Raw genomic sequence first — 21,184 nt, forward strand, 5'->3', positions numbered from 1 at the left:
TTAAATATATATATATGTTACGATATATGTTACGATATATGTTATATATGCTAATAAGTCTCTCTCTCTCTCTCTCTCTCTCTCTCTCTCTCTCTCTCTCTCTCTCTCTCTCTCTCTCTCTCTCTCTGTATATATATTTGTATATAGTTAAGGTCATCCGTTTGTTGTTGTATATAATATATAATAATTGGAGCGGGCTTAATATAAGTTTGTGAACTTGTGCCCAATCCTTTTTGTGTATGAATTTACAAATAAACTATGTTTTTATCTTTTTTAAAAAAGTGTCCTTTTACGTTGCACAGAACATTTCCTTAAATCAAATCAATGATTACCATTGCAGTTATGGTAAACAAAATCGGCTAGTATTAGCGTATAGTGACCAAGCCTAGCAAGTGTAAATATATATGAATAAAATTCTGTTTAATCTAAGTATAGAAAGCTGAATTTTATATGTAGATGTAGCTCAATCGGTTAATGGCCCTGTCTTTTGCTCAGCACTTAGCGTGTTCGAATCCTACCGAGCACAGGAAATATTTTTATATTTTCATGTTTTGTCTTTTATTTAATCCGACATTGTATTCTTTGTATTCTTCCTCATTGATTGTTTATATCATGTCTCTTAGCAAATGACGTCATGAATTATGACGTCATAATACGTCTTCAATAAACAGTCTGAAGAGCTCCCTTGAATGGGGCGAAAGCGCTCACTAGTCAGTCGTTATTGTTTTTATTTCTTATATATATATATATATATATATATGTATACTGTTAGTTTTAAAAAAATCTAATATATATATATATATATATTATACTATTGGTTATTGGTTAAAAATGTTCGTGCCAGGTCTCTGTGGTTTGTACTGATAGGCTGTAAAGCCTAAAGTAATAAAAGAAATTGATTTTGAATTCGACATTTCCACGCAGCCTCGCTTTGAAAGTGATATTTTTGAAATGATTCCGCTCAACCCACAGGGACCTGGCCACAGGGACCTGGCACGAAACTTTTTTTACCAATAGTATACATATATATATTATAGTATCAAGGGTGTGAACTCGGCGGTCGAGAAAAACGGACCTATATTTTTTAAAACCGTGATTATTTTAATAAATGGGTTCTATACAACATTGACGGATATTTTACCTTAAAGAGAATAATTTGTCTTTCCATTGAGTGCTTGATGAACAAAATTGGCCAAGTATTGACGAAGTTATGGCTTGATGAATCGGGAAATTTGCTAAAAATATGCTAGGTAGACATTTCCCTGTCCGGTCGAAATGTCGTCTCGGCTCTAATGGGCACCTCAAAAACCAAGCCAAAATCACAAAATCTACGCTTGTGGTGGTAAACAGTACCCATAACTGTGTTCATCCACAATCTCCTTTGGAGGTGTCATGACCCGTACTTTGTAGAAACTCCATTTAAACATCGTGTAGCTCACTTACTTTAACCGTCACCGCCATGTTCATTTTTCTCTCGGAACGCCTCTCGACTTTACATATCGTGACTACATTATGCAAATTATGTAATGTTGGTTTTTGAGGTACCCATTAGAGCCGAGACGACATTTCGACCGGACATGGAAATCCGAAGACATACGACTTAATACGTTTGGACGTAGTCTTATTGAACTTTGTAAATCTACCGGTTTAAAGATTGTCAATGTTCGTTTATCTGGAGATAGAAATGGTAAGATCACGTTTTATAATACACATGGTACAAGTGTAATTGACTATGTGCTTGCTGATATAATGGCTTTGTCAAATGTTACCAGTTTTAGTGTAGGCTGCTTTAATGAATTCTCGGATCATGCACCTATATATGCTACCCTGAATTGTCAAAAGACAATAAGTGATAAATGTAATTGTTGCTCAGATGATATTAAGCATCCTGCCATGAATGTAGTCTGGTCTCATGAGGCTAAAGAGAATGAACGTATTTTAGTAAACATGCATCTAATTGAGAGATCTGTAGATCAGCTAAGTAATACTAAGGAAAGTATCGACGATTGTTTGGATAATTTTGTTAAATGTACACGTTCTTTGTTTGATCAGTTTTGCTTACGTCGACGAGAAATAGTAAACTGTACTTGTTCTTGTCATTGTTTAAAGTCTACTAAGAAAGTACCTGATAAACCATGGTTTGATGATAATTGTAGGCGGTTATACTCTAATTATAAATCTGCTCTGACTATTTTTAATAGAGACAGATCATTCACTAACAGGATAGGTCTATCGGAGGCTAAAAAATGTTATAAGTCATTTGAAGCGAAGACTAAGCGTTCTTATATGAGGGGTCGCGGTGGCCGCGTGGTTAAGATGTCCCGACATATTACCACAAGCCCTCCACCTCTGGGATGCGGGTTCGAATCCCATGTGGGGCAGTTGCCAGGTACTGACCGCTGACCGGTGGTTTTTCTCCGGGTACTCCGGCTTTCCTCCACCAACAAACCTGGCACGTCCTTACATGACCCTGGCTGTTAATAGGACGTAAAACTAAACAAACCAAACCAAACCAAATCTTATATGAGAATGCAAGGTAAAATGATGGATTTACTAAAGCGCAATAACCCTAAGGAATTTTATAAAACCTTTGCAAAGCGGAATGTCAGTAGTGTTGGAGATATAACATTAGATGAGTTTTTTCTTCATTTCAAGAGTCTTGCTGGAGATCATATCACGTCTGACACTGATAGTAGCTTGGATGGTAAAAATCTCGATAATGTTTTTCCTGAATTAGACGTGGATTTTGAATTAGATGAAGTTATTCAGGCAATTAAAGGTCTGTCTAGAAATAAGTCGGCTGGTACCGATATGATACTAAATGAGTACATGATTGAATATAAAACCATTTTTGCACCTGTTCTGTTAAAATTGTTTAATAGTATTATGGAAGTCGGATATTTTCCCGATTCCTGGGCTCAAGGTATAATTATTCCTGTATATAAAAAAGGTGATAAGAACAATGTAAATAACTATAGAGGTATTACATTGATTAGTCATGTAGCAAAGTTATTTACCAGTCTTTTGAACAAAAGGCTGTTAAAATGGAGCGAATCTGTATCTGCTGTTACAGATGCGCAATTTGGTTTTAAACCCGGTTTCGGTACTCGTGATGCTATATTTGCATTAAGTAGTCTAATTACTAATACTTTACAACAAAATAAAAAGCTTTATTGTGTATTTGTCGATTACAGTAAAGCATTTGATAGCATTGTACATAATAAGCTTTGGCTTAAACTATGGCGATGTGGAATTAGGGGTAGATTGTTGAAAGTGATTATATCAATTTATGATAATGTAAAATCATGTACAAAATTAAGTGGAAAACTATCTGCAATGTTCGATTTACATGTCGGACTCTTACAAGGGGAATCTTTGTCTCCGATACTTTATTCTCTTTTTGTTAATGATATAGAAAGTGAATTGATAAACTCCAATTGTCAAAGCTATCAACTGCAACTTTTAAATTTGTTCATACTTATGTATGCTGACGATACAGTTTTGTTTACTGAAGATGCTACTGACCTGCAAAACATGTTAGATTGTCTGCAAAATTATGCAAATAAATGGAGTTTATCTGTTAATATAGATAAAACCAAAATAGTTGTTTTTAGAAAAAGTAAACGTCTACAGGCTAATGAGTACTGGACCTTTCAAGGAAGGGCTATAGATATTGTTGATAATTTTTGTTACTTGGGGCTAGTTTTCAATTATAATGGGAGATTTACTCTAGCGCTTAATACTTTAGCATCACAAGGAAGAAAGTCATACTATCTCCTTAATAGTAGAATGAAAAAAGCATGCTTACTGTTGAAACAAAATTATCCTTATTTGATACTTATGTTTCATGTGTGCTTAATTACTGTTGCGAGGTATGGGGCTCGCACCCAGCACCTAAGATTGAATCTGTACATCTTTTATTCCTGAAGAGTCTATTGAATGTGAAAAAACAGTCAATAGTTCTATGGTGTATTTTGATACTGGAAGGTTTACTTTACATATACAGCGTAAAATAATGGTGATGAAATATTGGTTAAAGCTAGTAAGAACAGATAACTGTATTTTAAAGTCATGCTATAATGCTCTATTTGAGCTCATTATGAAAAAGCCTAATTATAAATTAAATTGGTTGTATGATGTAAAAAATGATTTAGGCAGATGTGGTTTCAACAATATTTGGATTGCTCAGAATGTAGATAATGAAAAACACTTTTTGGAATTGTATTCACAGCGCTTGCATGATATATTTATTCAGGAACTGCGTTGCGCATTTGACGTGTCTCCTAAATGTGAATTTTATAAACATCTTGTTGATAACTTTGAAATTCAATTTTATTTAAGGAAGCCTTTGAATTCTAAAACTAAACAAATATTGAGTAAATATCGCATGCAAGCCCCCCCCCCCCCCCCCCCCTTCAAATTGAAGCTGGCCGTTATAACGCCGTTCCCAGAGGCGATAGACTTTGTACTGTTTGTGACAAAAATGATGTAGAAGATGAAATGCATTTTGTATTACTATGTCCTGCTTATTCTGAGTTACGTAAAAAGTTTATAAAATCTTATTACCACAAACACCCAAGTGTATATAAATTAATTATGTTATTTTCATCTAAAAATGTAAAGAGCTTAAATCTGTTGGGGAAATATTTGATCCAGGCAACAGAAAAAAGGAAAATTATCATTAATCAGCAGTAGTATATACATGTATATCATACTCATGTATTAATCAATTTGTTTAATTTGGTATGAAGTATATCGGAATTATCCTCCGCCATCTTGAAACATAACAATGATCATTGTATTATGTATTTATGTATTGGTTAAACCTATATGCTGTATTGCATTTGGAAAATAAAAAAACTTGAAAACTTGAAACTTGAAAACTTGAAATGTCTACCTAGCATATTTTTAGGGCAAATTTCCCGATTCATCAAGCCATAACTTCGTCAATACTTGGCCAATTTTGTTCATCAAGCACTCAATGGAAAGATAAATTATTTCTCTTTAAGGTAAGATATCCGTCAATGTTGTATAGAAACCATTTATCAAAATAATCACGGTTTTAAGAAAATAGGTCCGTTTTTCTCGACCGCCGAGTTCATACCCTTGATACTATAATATATATACATGTATACTGTTAGTTTTAAAAAAATCGTGCCAGGTCCCTGTGGACCTGGCAACAACAACAACTGGTATTAAACATTCTGATATCTTTATTAGTGGCAAACTTAGCCTCTATCGACAATCTATATTGACATCATTTTTTTATCTTAATCTTTCTATCCAGGCATTTTGAAGCCACGATATGTGCCAAAACTTCATATATTCCTAATGCATATTGTTTAGAATGAATCTTTGGATTTCTCCTACCGTAAGATATATCTATAATGACTACTCCCAGCTCAGCTAGCCTCTTTATCAACCATTTATATACCTATCACCTCCATCCCTATCAATCCCCCCTCATCACAGTGTCATCACTGTGCCATCATACATACCCTTCAACAGTGTGGTAGATGTCTGGGAGGATTTGATAGCTCCACAGTGTGGTAAATGTCTGGGGGTTTTGATAGCTCCACAGAGGTGGTAAATGTCTGGTGGATTTGATAGCTCAACAGGGGTGGTAAATGTCTGGGGGATTTGATAGCTCAACAGGGTGGTAAATGTCTGGGAGATTTGATAGCTCAGACATTTATAGCAGCAATAGAGCATGAGGATATTTGCTAAATGTAAACTGTGGCCACCTTCAGTCATTTTGTAAAACATTCAGTATAATACTAGATTATCTCCCCTTGGGTTGAAACATTAATTCCAAAAGTCTTAAATTCCTTTCATATATTTTCTTAGTCAGAAAGACTAAGTTTATAATATTGTCACATAATTCATGTAAAATGTAAGATTTGTGCACAGCAAAAAAATAAATAAATAATCCACGGTAATGGTTTAAAGGGACATAACTAAACGTATGATGTTCAGTATATATATTTCTCAATGCTAGTCTTAAGAGTTGTTCACATTTTTTTGGATGTTTACCACAAAGCCATTCCTCTCCCTCATCTGTCTGTCTAGAACCATCATCATTGCTCTGACTGGATCCACACAAACAAACCCCACATCAACTTCAACCACACACCTGGGCATGCAGCCAGGGTTTTACTCGGAAAAAAAAAATGTATGTATGTTAAAAGATAGTAAAAAAAAAAAAACTTTAAATGGCAAGCATATTGCAGCAATACACATCTAAAGCAATATGGACATAAATTTTTTTGAAAAGAAAATTTACAAGACTAAAAGGATTTAAGAAACTCTTAATGATTAACACTTCAGTGGGAAAAAAGATATAGGATTGCTCATGAACTTGAAGTGAATTTACCATATAACACTAATCTATTTGTAAAAACAAAACCAGCATGATTTAATTTACATTGAAATAAATAAACAGAAAATAACCTTCTATTTCAGTGATCTTGACCACCAAATTCAGCAAATGATATTCACCATGCTAACAAAACCAGAGATTCCAGGACATTTTGGTAACAGTAATACAATGTTTACCAGATGGTTTGGGAAAATCCCAAAACACCCCAATAATTACTGATCTATGGCTAGCTCTGAAACTGATCAGGTTGGGAGGTTGTATGTTTATTGGAACAGTCACAAGAAAACTCCCTAATTAGGGTTAACGAACCAGTAACACAAAATTCTCATCCCAAGAACCTCAACAAAAACAGTAAAGATTCTCTGGTAATTAACTATCAATTGTGTGAATAACTCTAAAGTTAGCAATTAACTAAATCATCATTTCCCTATAATTTGGCAATGAGGGTGGAAGGGAGGTAATTATCTAAAGCAGAAGAAAGGGAAGTAATTTATCTGAAGTAGAGGAAAGAGGTAACTAATCTAAAACAGAGAAAGGGGTGGGGGGAGGGGCAATTTTTTTCTAATGCAAAGAAAGGGAGATAATTTATCTAAGTAGAGAAGGAAATTTAATATTTCTAAAGCAAAAAAGGGAGATAATTAATCTTAGCAGAGAAAGAAAATGTAAATATTTTCAAGCAGGGAAAGGAATACAACATACTTGCTAACCCTTCCTATTTTAGAGGGATACTCCCAATTTTGATCCCCTAATTTAGGCCATTTTAGCAAGTCTGAATTCTTTAATATTCAAAATGTTCAAAAATCGGACTATACCATCAAAAAGAACAAGTTACAATATGCGAAAATCAATCTTTAATGATTTAATTTCTTCGTACTGGGTTATTTTAGGTTAAAAGTTTAACACGTGAAATTACTACAATGGGAATTTCAAAAAGTTGGCAAGTATTATAATATATCTAATGCAGAAAAAGGAATGTAACATTTTTAAAGCAGAGAAAGGGAGGTAACTTTTTCAAAGAGTAGAGAAAGGGAGGTAACTTTACCGCCACTATCTGTTGAGTTTCTGTATAGCAGTTTTGAATCTTAATCTGATCAATCAAAGGTCACTAATAAATATTTTTGTGAGAGAGCTGCTTATCAGTGGAGAGCTTGAGTTTCTAGAGGACAGGATACAATGTTGACAAATGAAAACAACCACAATATTTACTGCCGTCAAACACAGCTTAAACAAAATGGGGTCAAGGTCTTAAATGGCTCTGTTGGTAAAACCAGAAATCATAATGCTTTTTTTATCTTTACACACATGGGTTTACCAACAAACACCTACTCAAGTTAATTTCGCTAACCATGACTTCAATTTGACAACAACAAAATGGGATAATCTTCATTTTCTGATACTCTCAATTCATTACATCAAAAGAAGGATTACCAGAACTGTAGTTCAGCAGTCATACATTCCTATCATGGACACAGCTGATCAAGCTAGACCCTCCAAATAAAGCCAATAATGAGAGAGAAGTATAGTGACCTTTAATCAGTTGTGTCCCTCATACTTAAAGATACAGTGGATACAGAAAACATTCAATAGAATCACATAACCTGCTGGGATAAGTTGACAGTTAAACGCATGATAAAAAGATGGAGGAGACCGACTCTATAGACATGGTAACAAGCCATCCGTACATAGGTTCTATATATGGTCAAGTTTGTCATACAGTCAACTTTTGACACTCTACTGACCACTAGTGGACACTGGACTGACCACTAGTGGACCACAGTCTCAGTCATTACACTGTGTGAAATGTTCATGCCCCTGTAATTTTGATAGTCTTCATCAATACCCTGTAATCTAGATGTTTCCCTGGCATCTCCTGTTTTACCAACCATAACACTGTCAATATTATAAAGTCTGGTCAACTTTACCATCAACATTACCATCCATAACACTGTCAATATTATCTCTTACATAAAGTCTGGTCAACTTTACAATTGATTATGTAAAATATCTCTCTACACCGATAGGTTTGGTTTTAATTACAGCTACCTGGTATTTTGATTATGCTTTCCGAATACAAGCTTGCATAGTTCCAATTATCTTTAATTTTCATTTACATAGTTTCATATCTTTCATAGTTTTTGTTAAAGAATGGTTTCCCTTAAAAAATATTTAAACCACAGACATAAAATACTAGCTTATGATTATCACAATGTAGCATATTAAAAAATAAAAGAGTTCCTGAGCTGAACAAACAACCAAATTCTCAGCTACCAAATACAAAAACTTTCAATCCAAAAAAAAGTTTGAAAAAAAAATTGAATATACATTTCTATACATATAAATGACCTACTTTTATGAATGACTTCTGAAATAAAAACATGTGATGATGAGTCGTATGGATACCCTACAGGTAAATAGTTGTGGTTATTATGTAGGTAGAGTGAGTTAGACGTCCAACGCTCCATTAGCTCCCAAAGGGAAGTCGACAATGGACCTTCTGGCCAAACTCATCTATTCAGGGGGTGTCACGTTAGAAACTGATACGGTATACTCTATATAGAATACCACTGAACATGTATTATGAACATTCTAAAATTCTGCACCATCATCATCGTCAGTCATTAATTTCAATTACACCGTTTTCATGTTTATCCGTGTCATATCGAACACTGGACAATCAGGCAGCTATTTGTTAATGAAGATTAGAGGTATTTCACTCTGACTGAACATTTAAGGATAAGCATCAGTCTATTAAATTTTGACTGGGTAGAGTTTCTGATAACACCTAAAATCTACCTTTAACACTGATGGAATTACTGAATTGAATCCTTATATTCAACATTCAAAACATTATCGTGAATATCAAAATAATTAATTTCATAGCTCATTCCCTTAACATTTCCCTGCTTCGATCTGGTCCCTAATTTACAGGAACATTTAAAACTTTTTCACTAGCTCAGGTAACCCCTGAGGTATAGTGCTATGTACAGGCCCATTTTATAAATTAAACCAAAGAAAAACAACATTGACTCTCATTGTGATGGGCCTGAGGGATCTATTTTCACACCTCAGAGAATATGTAAATGTTTTTTAAAGGGTCTCTACACAGCTTTAAGTATGTTATTTTTTCATGTTACATTCACTAAAATCTAATCCTTTAAATGTCTCCAGTTTCACTCCTTAATTGATCTTGTGAATCATTTTCTCCAGGACAGATAAAAACAAAAACCTTAATCGGCAAGAACAATACCATCATTAGTTAATTGAGCTAGTTGATAATTGACAAGTTATCTTTCAAAAATACTGATTCTAAAGCCCAATGGTGACTATTCCGTCTTTGCATATTACAGAGTTAGCTCCATTGCGGGTATTTGTGAACACAATTCACATCGTTTTCTCTGAAATGTATGATGTTACGTATACATGTGCAAACACATGACATCACAATAAATACTTACCCACAAGGGCAGATAACTTGGTAATATGCAAATACAGAATTAGATCCACAGGTTTTTTTTATTCAGTGCTTGCATATTACAGAGTTATCTGCCCATGCACAAAGGTTTTGATTGAGTAGCTCATGTTTTATTAGCACGTACATCATATTCTTGATAACAAAAAAATGTTTTGCATTTTCATTTACAGAATAATGGCATCACAACCAATATCTACCTACAAGGGAGATAACTTTGTAATATTCAAACTAGGTTATTATTTTGAGCTGAAGCTCAGGTGGTTTTTTTGTACCAGATATATTACATAAATACTGTATCAGAAAAAAGAGCTACCATGTTCAGATATAAATTCTTTACAGCATCTGAATATCAATGAAATGTAGCTATGATTATAACTGCATGTTGAAGCACATATATCTGTGAAGTATGAGGGAAATTAATACATACACAAAAGGTTGAAAAGTGTACGTCTTCAAACAACTTAATATAAATAAACTGTAAAAAATGAGCATGTACTTTTCAATAACAAGATTCATCTTCATAAAGCCCACAGCTATCTCAGAAATGAGACAAAAATAAAGAGTCTATGCAATAGACGATTTTTTACACGATTCAAATTTACCGCCTCCTTGTAGTCGTTTCAAATTTACCGCCTCTGCGTATATATTTGATTACTTCTGATTGGCTTATCAGCTCACGTGACCACGCTTTGTTTATGAGTTTGCGCACTACTCATTTCAGCGGACAGAAAAAATTTTCACAGGCGCCATTAATCGATTCTATCAACATTTCATTATTTGCACTTTCAAGTACTCTTTTGACTTCATATCTGTCAACGACATGTAACTATTTGGCAGTGATCATCAATTTTCGTTTCCGGGTAAGTTTGTTTACTTTTCTTCGCTTGATTAAGCTCAAAACCAGGTCACAAGGCCAAGGCCACATCTGTCATGTCTGACCCAGCTCATGTTTTGGTACTCGGCCACAGTTTTATCGCTCGTTTGGAAAAGTTTATACAGGCATCCCCATCGCGTGATAATTTTGGCTTCTCAAACGATGTTGTTCATCTGGTTGGGATTCCGGGTGCTAATATCGCTCGTTTAGTTTCCCGTTTTCACCGTTACGCTTCCAGTTCTTATAAGCTTGTTTGTTTACAATGCGGCGGTAATGATCTCAGTAGGCCGAACTTTCAGCCCAACCAAGTCGTCGCTGCGATTATTGATTTCGTGCATAGTCTTCTTCGTTGTGGTGTTCAAAAAATTGCTGTGTGTCAGTTATTTCGCCGTGAACGGACGGACGCGTCGGCATAAAGGGGATGTTCCTATTTCTGTTTACAATGCGCGGGTGGCCGAGACTAATGACTTGCTGGCTCGTAGTTTGGAGATACCTGGAGTAGTATTTTGGAAACATACACGTGAGATTTGGAATGAAAACGAACTTCTGTGTCAAGATGGTGTGCATTTTCATAATATGAAGCCATATTATAGGTCAATCAAAGGTTGTATCTTATACTCCCTCAAACGTTAATTTGTTTTCCATAGTTATCAGGAGTTGTCTCCCTTCCCCCTGTGTTGGTTTGCAACAGGCACTTGGCCTGACATCTAGGTATTTCTACAGTATTAAGACAATTTGATTTATTTATGTACCATTCTGTTCAAGAATCAAGACATTCCACATTTTCTATAAGATCTATCAATAAAAATAAGATCTAAAAAAAAAAAAAAAAAAAAAAAAAAAAAAAAGTTTTTGTACACAGCTTCTCGGGGCTTTGTTTGCCATTTTGGCTTACATATACGCCATATATCTGTTTAGGCAGAGGTGTAAACCCTGGGTTGCTTTGTCGTGTACCCGTTATTCTGCCTTTGTGCCCGCGTTCATCTCAAAAACATTATAATTTTATTTGCCTAAGTGCCCGCGTACATTTATTAGTTGTTTTGTTGTCATTATTGATTCAATATACTATCATTATAATCTTAATTTTGTTTTGTTTATTCTTTTTACATTAAGAACACCAATTTGTTACCCCTTTATTATTGGAATTTCTGATATAATTTTTAATTGAATAATAACAGTTCTTTAACTATATATATATATATATAGAGATAATGTTTACTTACAATTACAATTATTTATTTAAGGTCACAAGTTCGCAGTTACATTATTAATTTCAATGTTTGTTTTCTTTGTTCTTAATATTTGGGGACTTACTCTGGAATTATCAAAGTTCAAGTCTACAAAAGCGTCGTGTTATTTTACGCACAATTTTGATTTAAATTTTAACTAAGGAATTCTTGTGAACTTCATTATTGCTGGCCACACTTATTTAATTCCAGATACACCATAATGCCTCCTAAGCGTCGAGCTGCCCTGCAAAACCAATATGTCAATGCTACAGTGTCAAAACGGAGTCGAATCAACCAGGCGTCAGCCTCTACAGCAACATCAGCTTCTGGGGCCGAGCCTACTATTCCTGTCTCCAGTTCACCAGAGGTCACGATGGCCTCCTCACAATTACAGGGCCTCATCAGAGAAGCCTTTGAAGCCGGGATGCAGGAGGCTCGTGCACACATTCATCCCCCTGCTCAGCCAATAGATGTACCTTTGCCCAATGCCTCTGCTGTTCAAACAGCAGCAACACCAACAACAGTCGTGTTAACCACAACCCCACCCAGCACCCAGTTTACTGCAACAACTGTGACTGCCAACATGTCAAGTGCCCCATCCACAACAATGGCTATTGGTGAGGGCATTTTTCCAGCCAACTCTCTCGCCTTTCATGATGACGTAGAGACAGACACTGACAATTCGAGGCATTTCGTGTCTCAATCTTTACCCTTACATTTGATGGTCTCTGACATTGTTAGACAAAAGATTTTGGCAAATAAATTCGTTGACATGAGCACGTTAACGGATAAAGACACTGATGGGAACATGACTATGGTCATCAACAACCAATGATGACAAACCATCCTTTCAGCTAGTCAGGAAATCTGGTCCACCAAAGACTCTATCAATAGATGAATGGACAAATCATTTTAATATATTTATTGCTGTGTTTTGTAGCATAGATGCTAACAAAGAGGTTTTTCCCAAACTGCTTAAATACATGTCGATGGTCCGTCATCTGGCAGCAAAACATGCAGACTGGCGATATTATGACAAAACATTTAGAATGTTGATGGCCAACCCTGCATGTCATCTTCGCTGGGATGAATGCCAAATGGAATTGTGGCAGGAGGCCATGTCGCGTCGCGCAAACTTGTCTCAAAATACAAATGTCTGTCATCGCTACGCGCGTGGTGAATATTGCAGTGGGTGCAAATTTCTGCACAAATGTGGAGTTTGTGGGGCGAAACATGCCAGCTCTAATTGCCCGGTTTTGGGCTATCAGGGCAACCAAGGGTCATCTACCCATGGCAATTTTCGTCCCCCTCACTTTCGCTTTCGTGGGCCACGCTTCGGCCAACGTTTCAACAATCCATCCAACTACCGCTTCCCCTATCGTGGAAATGCCCGCGGGCATCAATGGCGGTTCGATCCAATAAAGTAATCTCGCCGGTTGATCCAGTATTTCTTGCTCGTGCCCTTCAGGGTTATGACCAGGGAAAAGCCTCTTATTTAGTGAATGGTTTTACTGAAGGTTTTAAATTTCATTTTCAAGGTGAGCCATCTCATGAATTCTGCAATAATCTGGTATCGGCTAAAGATATGCCTGAAATTGTTGACGAAAAACTGGCTAAAGAAATACAAGCAGGTCGTATTGCAGGCCCATTTCCAAATCCACCATTTTCAACTTTTCATTTAAGCCCTTTAGGGGTTGTTCCTAAGAAAGAATCCAATAAATTCCGACTCATTCACCACCTTAGTTTTCCAGAGGGTTCTTCTATTAATGATGGTATTCATGAGGAGTTTACGTCGGTACAGTATCAAACAATTCAGGACGCAATATCTTTCTTGAAACGTACTCCAACACCATTTATGGCCAAATCAGATATTGAATCAGCTTTCAGGATTATTCCAATTCACCCCAGTCAACACCATCTGCTTGGTTTTCATTGGAAAGGTCAATTTTATTTTGATAAATGTCTTCCCATGGGCCTTGCAGAAAGTTGCAGAATTTTTGAGATGTTTAGCTCTGCTATTGAATGGATCATGTATCAGCGAGGCAGAACATCAGCCATTGTCAAAGTTTTTGGATGATTTTTTTGTTCATTGAACCTTCTTATGAGAAATGCCTTTCGAGTTTACAAGATTTCCAATTACTTTGTTCACAGTTAGGGGTTCCCTTGGCAACAGAAAAAAAACTTTTGGACCGGATAAAATCCTCCCCTTTCTAGGAATCACTCTTGATGCTATTGTCATGGAATCTCGTCTCCCACAAGACAAACTATCTAAATGTAAAGCTTTATGCCACGATTTCAAATGTCGCAAAAAAGTCACCCTTAAGGAATTACAATCTTTAATTGGGACATTACAATTTGCAACTAGTGTCGTGATACCAGGTCGGCCCTTCCTGCGTCGGATGATAGACTTGACCAAGGGCATAAAGAAATCGGGTCATAAAATTAGACTTAACGCGGGTGGAAGAGCTGATATGGCATTATGGGCTGAATTTTTAGACAAATTTAATGGAAAAAACTTCTTCTTGTCAGATATATGGGAGACCTCAGAGACAATTCAGCTTTTTACTGATGCCTCAGCTTCTATTGGTTTTGGGGCTGTATTCAAGGATGAATGGTTGTATGGTGTTTGGGCACCCAACATTACAAAACCTCACATCAATGCCTTAGAGCTATATCCTATTGTCGCTGCTATATATACATGGGGTCATCAAGTAGAAAACACGGCTATCTGGTTATTTACTGATAACATGAGTCTTGTTTCGGTTTTTAAACTCTCAATCTTCTCGAGACCCTGTGATCATGACAATGGTTCGCGCTCTAGTCCTAAAATGTTTACACCATAACATTTTGATAAAAGCTCAACATATTGAAGGTAGAAAAAATATATTGGCTGATGCTCTGTCTCGTTTACAGATAAAGCGGTTCAAAGAGTTGCTGCCTTCTGCAAATCCTCAGCCAACTCCAGTGCATCCTCAGGTGGACCAAACTCTCTTCTTCCCACTTTGTCAACCCTCCTGAATGCTTCTCTGGCCCCAGCATCAAGAAGAATATATGATCGAGCTTTATCAGCGATTTCGCAATTTTCTACTGTCATACTAGGACAACCATTCTGCATACCAGTACCTCATAGTACAGTAGCATTATATGTTGCCCATGCCTACCAAATGGGCAAGGCACCTGGTACTATAACGTCACAGTTGTCAGCTTTAGGCTATGTACATAAGCTAAATGGTTTAAACGACCCTACCAAATCCTTCTTTGTTCGCAAGGTCATTCAAGGTGCTACACGTCTGGCCCCTTCTTTCGACACGAGACTGCCCATAACTATTCCAATTTTGCATTCACTTTGTGAACAAATCTGCAAAGTTACTAGTTGCCCACACGAGCAGTCTCTCTTAGCAGCGGTCTTTACACTAGCATTTTATGCGTTAGCTCGTTTAGGGGAATTGCTAGCATATACTTCAGCGCAAGCTAAGAAATTGTTGCAATTAGCAGATGTTGATGTTGAATTTAAAGACAAAAGACCAAATCAAATATTTATCACATTTCGTCATTTTAAGCACAACATCAGTGGGAAACCTCACACTATTCCAGTCAAAGCCATGCCCCAGAAGCATTGTCCAGTGTTATACCTTATCAATTATTTAAAACTTCGTGGTTCTAAAGCAGGATGCCTCTTTCTAACACGCCAAGGACTTCCCTTCCCGCGAAAGCGTTTTGATTCCCTCGTCCAAAAATGCTTGTCACTGTGCCACCTTGATGTGTCACGTTTCAAAGGTCACTCCTTCAGAATTGGGGGAGCATCCTTTGCTGCAAATTCATTAGGTCTTTCTGATTCCCAAATCCGATCTCTAGGTCGTTGGAAAAGCGACGCTTTTAAAGTCTACATTCGTTCACAAGGTTTGGCAAACATTCCGTAACGTAGGGTACTTTGTAGTGGTTGGTCCCCTGTTGATGTATCTGTCTAGCTAAGATATTACTAGATTGGGTATTTATCATAGGTGAGAACTATGGTGGCGGTACGCCCCAGTTCTGTCTAGTGCTTGATAGTTGATGTAATTGTATCTTATTTCCATGTCCAGCTAGTTCTGATCCATAGTGGCGGTACGCCCCGGTTCAGATTTTTCTGGTCTAATGTTATTTTCAATGTACTTATTATTTGAGAATAGTAGCTGCTCTTGTTTTAATGTTTAGATTACAGTGTTTTATTTTGTTTTTTATTATCTGTTAGATATCCTTTGTGGCGGTACGCCCTGGATCTGGCTGATACTCTTCTAATTAGATTTTGCACGAGCTGTTACATGTGAACAGTAAGACATATTAAGTTAAATTTTTTACAAAGGTTAAAACTTGTAACCTTACATTATATATGTTTTATATGTTTTTATACATGTTTTTTATTGTATAAGGTAATGCTCGGATCTTTTGTGGCGGTACGCCCTAGCTCTAGACTAAACCTTCGATGGGATACAAGTCTACATTAAGTGGTCCCAATTTTATGGGACGTAATAGTTTTGTCTTGTTCATGCAACACTCTCTCCGGTGTTTTTTCTATTTTTGCACTATAATTTATAGCATTCAGTTATTGTTGTAATACACATGCTCAGGCTATCTTAATACCAGTTAGGTAACACAGCTTTTTGTGGCAGTACTCCTCTTTGTTCAACATGCTAGTTGTTGCTGTTTTATACATTTATATTGATTCAATTTGTCGATTATTTTCTTTGTCTAGATCAACAACTATCATTGTGTTGTCGGCTTGAAATAAGTTTGAACAAAATAGTTTATATTCTCCAAACATTTTCACCTATTTAACTTACATTTCTGAAGTTTTAACTTGCTTCACTGTTTCCAGTAAGTTCTAGATTGTTTTTTATTCTTTCCTATTTTGCTTTATGTTTTCCACTGGTATTTTTTCTATAATAATTTTAACTGGTAATCAGGTCTGTAGTTAGTATTTCATTCATACGCAGCAAGGGTGGCGGCAGCTTCATATATTGTGTTATAGGTTATATATATATGAAGCTTTGTGGCGATTTTAAAGCCGCACCTTCACTCATAGTTTTTTGTAAAACCTTATTTTATTGAAAACTTTAATTGAAAGATCATATAATAAAACTTATCGGCCATCTTTTTTCATTAAGATGTGCCAAGTATTCGCCATATCCTTGTTGCGTTAATTCCTTGAGTGAACAGAGCTTGCTGCTTGTTAGTTTGTGGTAGGAAGCACAAACTAGGGATGTTAGTGCCTACTATTTGAAGAAGTGGAAAAATAAAGAGTCTATGCAATAGACGATTTTTTACACGATTCAAATTTACCGCCTCCTTGTAGTCGTTTCAAATTTACCGCCTCTGCGTATATATTTGATTACTTCTGATTGGCTTATCAGCTCACGTGACCACGCTTTGTTTATGAGTTTGCGCACTACTCATTTCAGCGGACAGAAAAATTTTTCACAGGCGCCATTAATCGATTCTATCAACATTTCATTACCCACCCAGACCACATCCCTGTTTGTTCTTATTATCCACATTTATTTTATACTCATTGCTTTCTTTGTAGTTCTATGTGTAACATTTATATGTATAATGTAGATTTACTATTGTTATTTTATCATTTATTGCATATTGTTTCTCTCTTGTAATATTTTGTCACCGCTTTCTTTGTACTTGTATGTGTACCATTTATATGTATAATGTATGTTTGCTATTGTTAGCATATTGTTCTCTCTTGTAAAATTTCTGGATATTGTACTGTGTGGGCGATTTTAAAGCCGCACCTTCACTCATAGTTTTTTGTAAAACCTTATTTTATTGAAAACTTTAATTGAAAGATCATATAATAAAACTTATCGGCCATCTTTTTTCATTAAGATGTGCCAAGTATCAAACGCTGACGGTATTGTTTTGAAGTTTCATTTAAATGGACTTAAGAAAATAACTTCATTTTGGGGTATACTGCTACATCGTATTTATAAAATCACTTGGTTATAGCACACAACCTCTTTTAAGCAAGACCAATCTTCCTTGATCAAATCTGCTTTGGTAGACGACACTCTTTATTGAAATCACGCGATAGTTCATGAGATATAAGCAAAATTGTAAACATGACGAAAACAGGTCCCTGACGAATTTAGGGCACTTGACCATACATCAAATGCAATGAACACAAGTATATAATTATGTTTATGAAAACTCTAAGTTTTCTGGCACGGAAAGCGCTATAATAATAGCACTACTAAAACAATAAACTTCAAAATATGGCATGGTCATTATCCTTAGTCATTCACCTTTTTGTATCAATATTTCAAATATTTTTAAAAATAAAAAAATTAAGTCAAGTCATAGATTTGGGTCTATGAAAATTCAAAGAATTGTAAAAATAGGCATGTTCAACCGTGATGAATTTGGATTGATATTAACAGAGTAAATAGTGGGAAAATGCGTCGATAAGTTGTGATATTTCGTGTCTGCCGATTGTAAGTTCTTTGTATTTTCAGCAATAAATATATAATAATCGATTGATTTTACGCTTTGATGTATTATTTTATTATTTTACATTGTTACATTGACTGTTCAAATAGTTTTTTTTATATTGATTAGTCTTGTCGTGTTTGAATAGTCATTCTTTAAATAACCCAATATTAATGGTTACCATATATTAATTTGGATACTCTATATACTATGGACTACAATAAAAAAAAGCATACAGATACATAAAACGACATCGCTATACTGTTAAAGCTACTGTCCGATTGTAAAAAAAAATACTTTTTAAGTCTTTAGGTAGGTGTAATTTACCCACGGGCTCTTTTTTTCATCGAAGGCTTTGCACATGTTAATACCTGAAAATACCCACGAGAGAAAATTTCGAAGAGAATTCTTGCGTTGAATTAACACCAGGGCCTAATAATCGATATAATTCAAATTAGATTGTCAATAATTTTGATTTAAAGATATATATTATTGAAAATACAAACAACATGGGATTAAACACATTTATTTCAACTTATCAAAACCGAAAGGTATTTTCACATGTACATCATTAACAATACAAAGCACAAATTAACCCGGAGACTGTATATTCATTATTACTTTAAATTTGTACTCATCAAACTCCAAACAAGATATGACACGTTTACGCAAACGTCACGGTAAAGATATTCGTATTATAAATGAAAGGGAAAATAAATAAAATCATACGCATACATTTTCTGGATATATGCATAACAATAATAAGTTATGGACATGGGATTTATGTCAAACGTCGTGACATGGTTATTAGTCTGACCTTGGTGGGAGGAGGCTGACGTTGTGGGGCAGTAGGCTCCGGTGTAGGGGTTCTCTTACTGTCCTCGATATCAGCATAGTCAGCTATGTCCACACTAGAAAACGAGCTGTCATTCCTCTCACTGTAGCTAGGGTCGCCATTACCATAGGAATCATCACTTCCGCTCTGAAATTTGAGATACAGTTTTTAGAAATCGTGCTATTACTCGTTCAATTATAATTCGCACGTAAAATCTTGATAAAGTTCTTTTTCCTGTAGTGAACATGTTTTCAAACAATCAATGTTTCTAAAAGATATAATAGTTACTGTTAATGATTATTGCTTTCAGCAAATATGGCAGGATAAAAAACACATAAGTCCCACATGATTTTACGGCATGCCTGACTGAACCCTGCTGGCGAAGTGAACAAGAATAGATACTTATTATACAGAAGACAAGTAGCACTGAGTACGGTTAAACTGAATTAATACTGCTCGCTGTGCTTATTGATTACTCGGATGAAATATATACCACTTGGTGATGCTGTCCCAATAACACTATCCAAATAGAATTTTAACAGGCGTTCCATCCTGTACCTATTGATTTGTCATATTGTCATCCGTGAAATTCCTGGACATTTGAGTACCATAATGTATATTATAATATATGAGAGTAGACAAGGTGTTCCTATTGACCATTTAATGGGACAATATCAAACAATACAAGCACACCAGTTCAGTAAAATATTGATAGCAGTTTAACAAAGGAAAAATTTAATAACAATTTCGCGTCTAATTTTACTGCTTTCTGATCAATATTAAGATCTCGTATTACACGAATACCACGGCGTGTATGATACTTACGGATCAGTACCAATATATATATATTATAACTCAGTAATATTTGTTATTTAAATTGACAGCCATCGACTTTAAATAAATATATACATATGAAATACAAAAATATATATTTTATAACTCAGTTTTTTTTATTTAAATTGACAGCCACCGAGGTTAAATAAATATACACATATGAAATATAAAAAATATATATTTTATGACTCAGTAATATTTGTTATTTAAATTGACAGCCATCGACGTCAACTAAATAGAAACATATAGATAAAATATACATCCTCATATATTACATTCAATGATTTACTCAATAATGTAATAATTAAGTAACAATAATTTTCTTGTCAAAAATTATACTCCTAGCCCGTAACGTAAATGACGTCGCCGTTTATAACATCGCATTTGATTGGTTTATACGGCAGCGTAATAATTTCTAAGAGAAATGAGTGCATGAATAAAAGTAGAATTACAGATAATATATCAAATTATAAGGATAACTGTTATAAATGTTATATAATGGAGATATAACACAAAAATGTCATATTCATTTTTTTATATAATTTCTCCATTTACCGACCTTTTCACGTGTAGATTTTCCCAAAATGTACTTTTTACAGTGTAAAACAAGCCAAGGGAATATGTTTGTGTACATTCTTTCGTGTTTTAAAACTTCCACATTATTTCGTCGGTAGAAATGTCTATGGTTTTGTTTTATATTTCCTGACTCGGTAGCATCCACGAACACAACAAACATTTCATGTAATATAGTATGTATGGTAATTTATATAGAAATGACTAGAGGAATACGGGATGAATAAAAATGCTGCTTTACTGGACTGACATTCGAACCCACGAAATAAATTACAGACAGTATTTTACATCAATATCAGTCACATACCTAAATACATTTATATATAAATAAAACTTATTTATTTCAACAGACTTACATACATGTACATTAATGTTTTGTAAATGTGTCTCCGTTTTTCATGTCTAGGTTTTTCCAGAATGACGCATAATCTTTTCATGGCCATTATTATATTTCCTGAAAACATTTGATACCGGACACTGGGCCACCTTAGTTTAGATTGAAAGAAATGAGACC

General features: G+C 35.2%; 1 protein-coding gene and 1 long non-coding RNA gene across 2 annotated transcripts in view; one reads left to right on the plus strand and one right to left on the minus strand.

Annotated features, from left to right (window-relative positions):
* Positions 1–10,401: 10,401 nt before the first annotated feature.
* LOC138320563 (uncharacterized) lies at positions 10,402–17,117 on the plus strand. Its single transcript, XM_069263618.1, has 3 exons — positions 10,402–10,711; positions 12,165–12,571; positions 14,868–17,117. The coding sequence occupies exons 2-3, from the start codon at positions 12,175–12,177 to the stop codon at positions 15,872–15,874; spliced, it is 1,404 nt and encodes a 467-aa protein (XP_069119719.1). The 5' UTR covers positions 10,402–10,711; positions 12,165–12,174; the 3' UTR covers positions 15,875–17,117.
* Positions 17,118–19,115: 1,998 nt separating this feature from the next.
* LOC138322390 (uncharacterized) overlaps positions 19,116–21,184 on the minus strand; it is a 28,602-nt gene continuing 26,533 nt past the window's right edge. Inside the window, exon 3 of the long non-coding RNA XR_011208379.1 lies at positions 19,116–19,410. This is a non-coding gene — a long non-coding RNA (uncharacterized lncRNA). The remainder of the gene's footprint in view (positions 19,411–21,184) is intronic.

Source organism: Argopecten irradians, chromosome 4 (assembly GCF_041381155.1).
Source record: "Argopecten irradians isolate NY chromosome 4, Ai_NY, whole genome shotgun sequence".
In the NCBI taxonomy this organism is placed as follows: domain Eukaryota; kingdom Metazoa; phylum Mollusca; class Bivalvia; order Pectinida; family Pectinidae; genus Argopecten; species Argopecten irradians.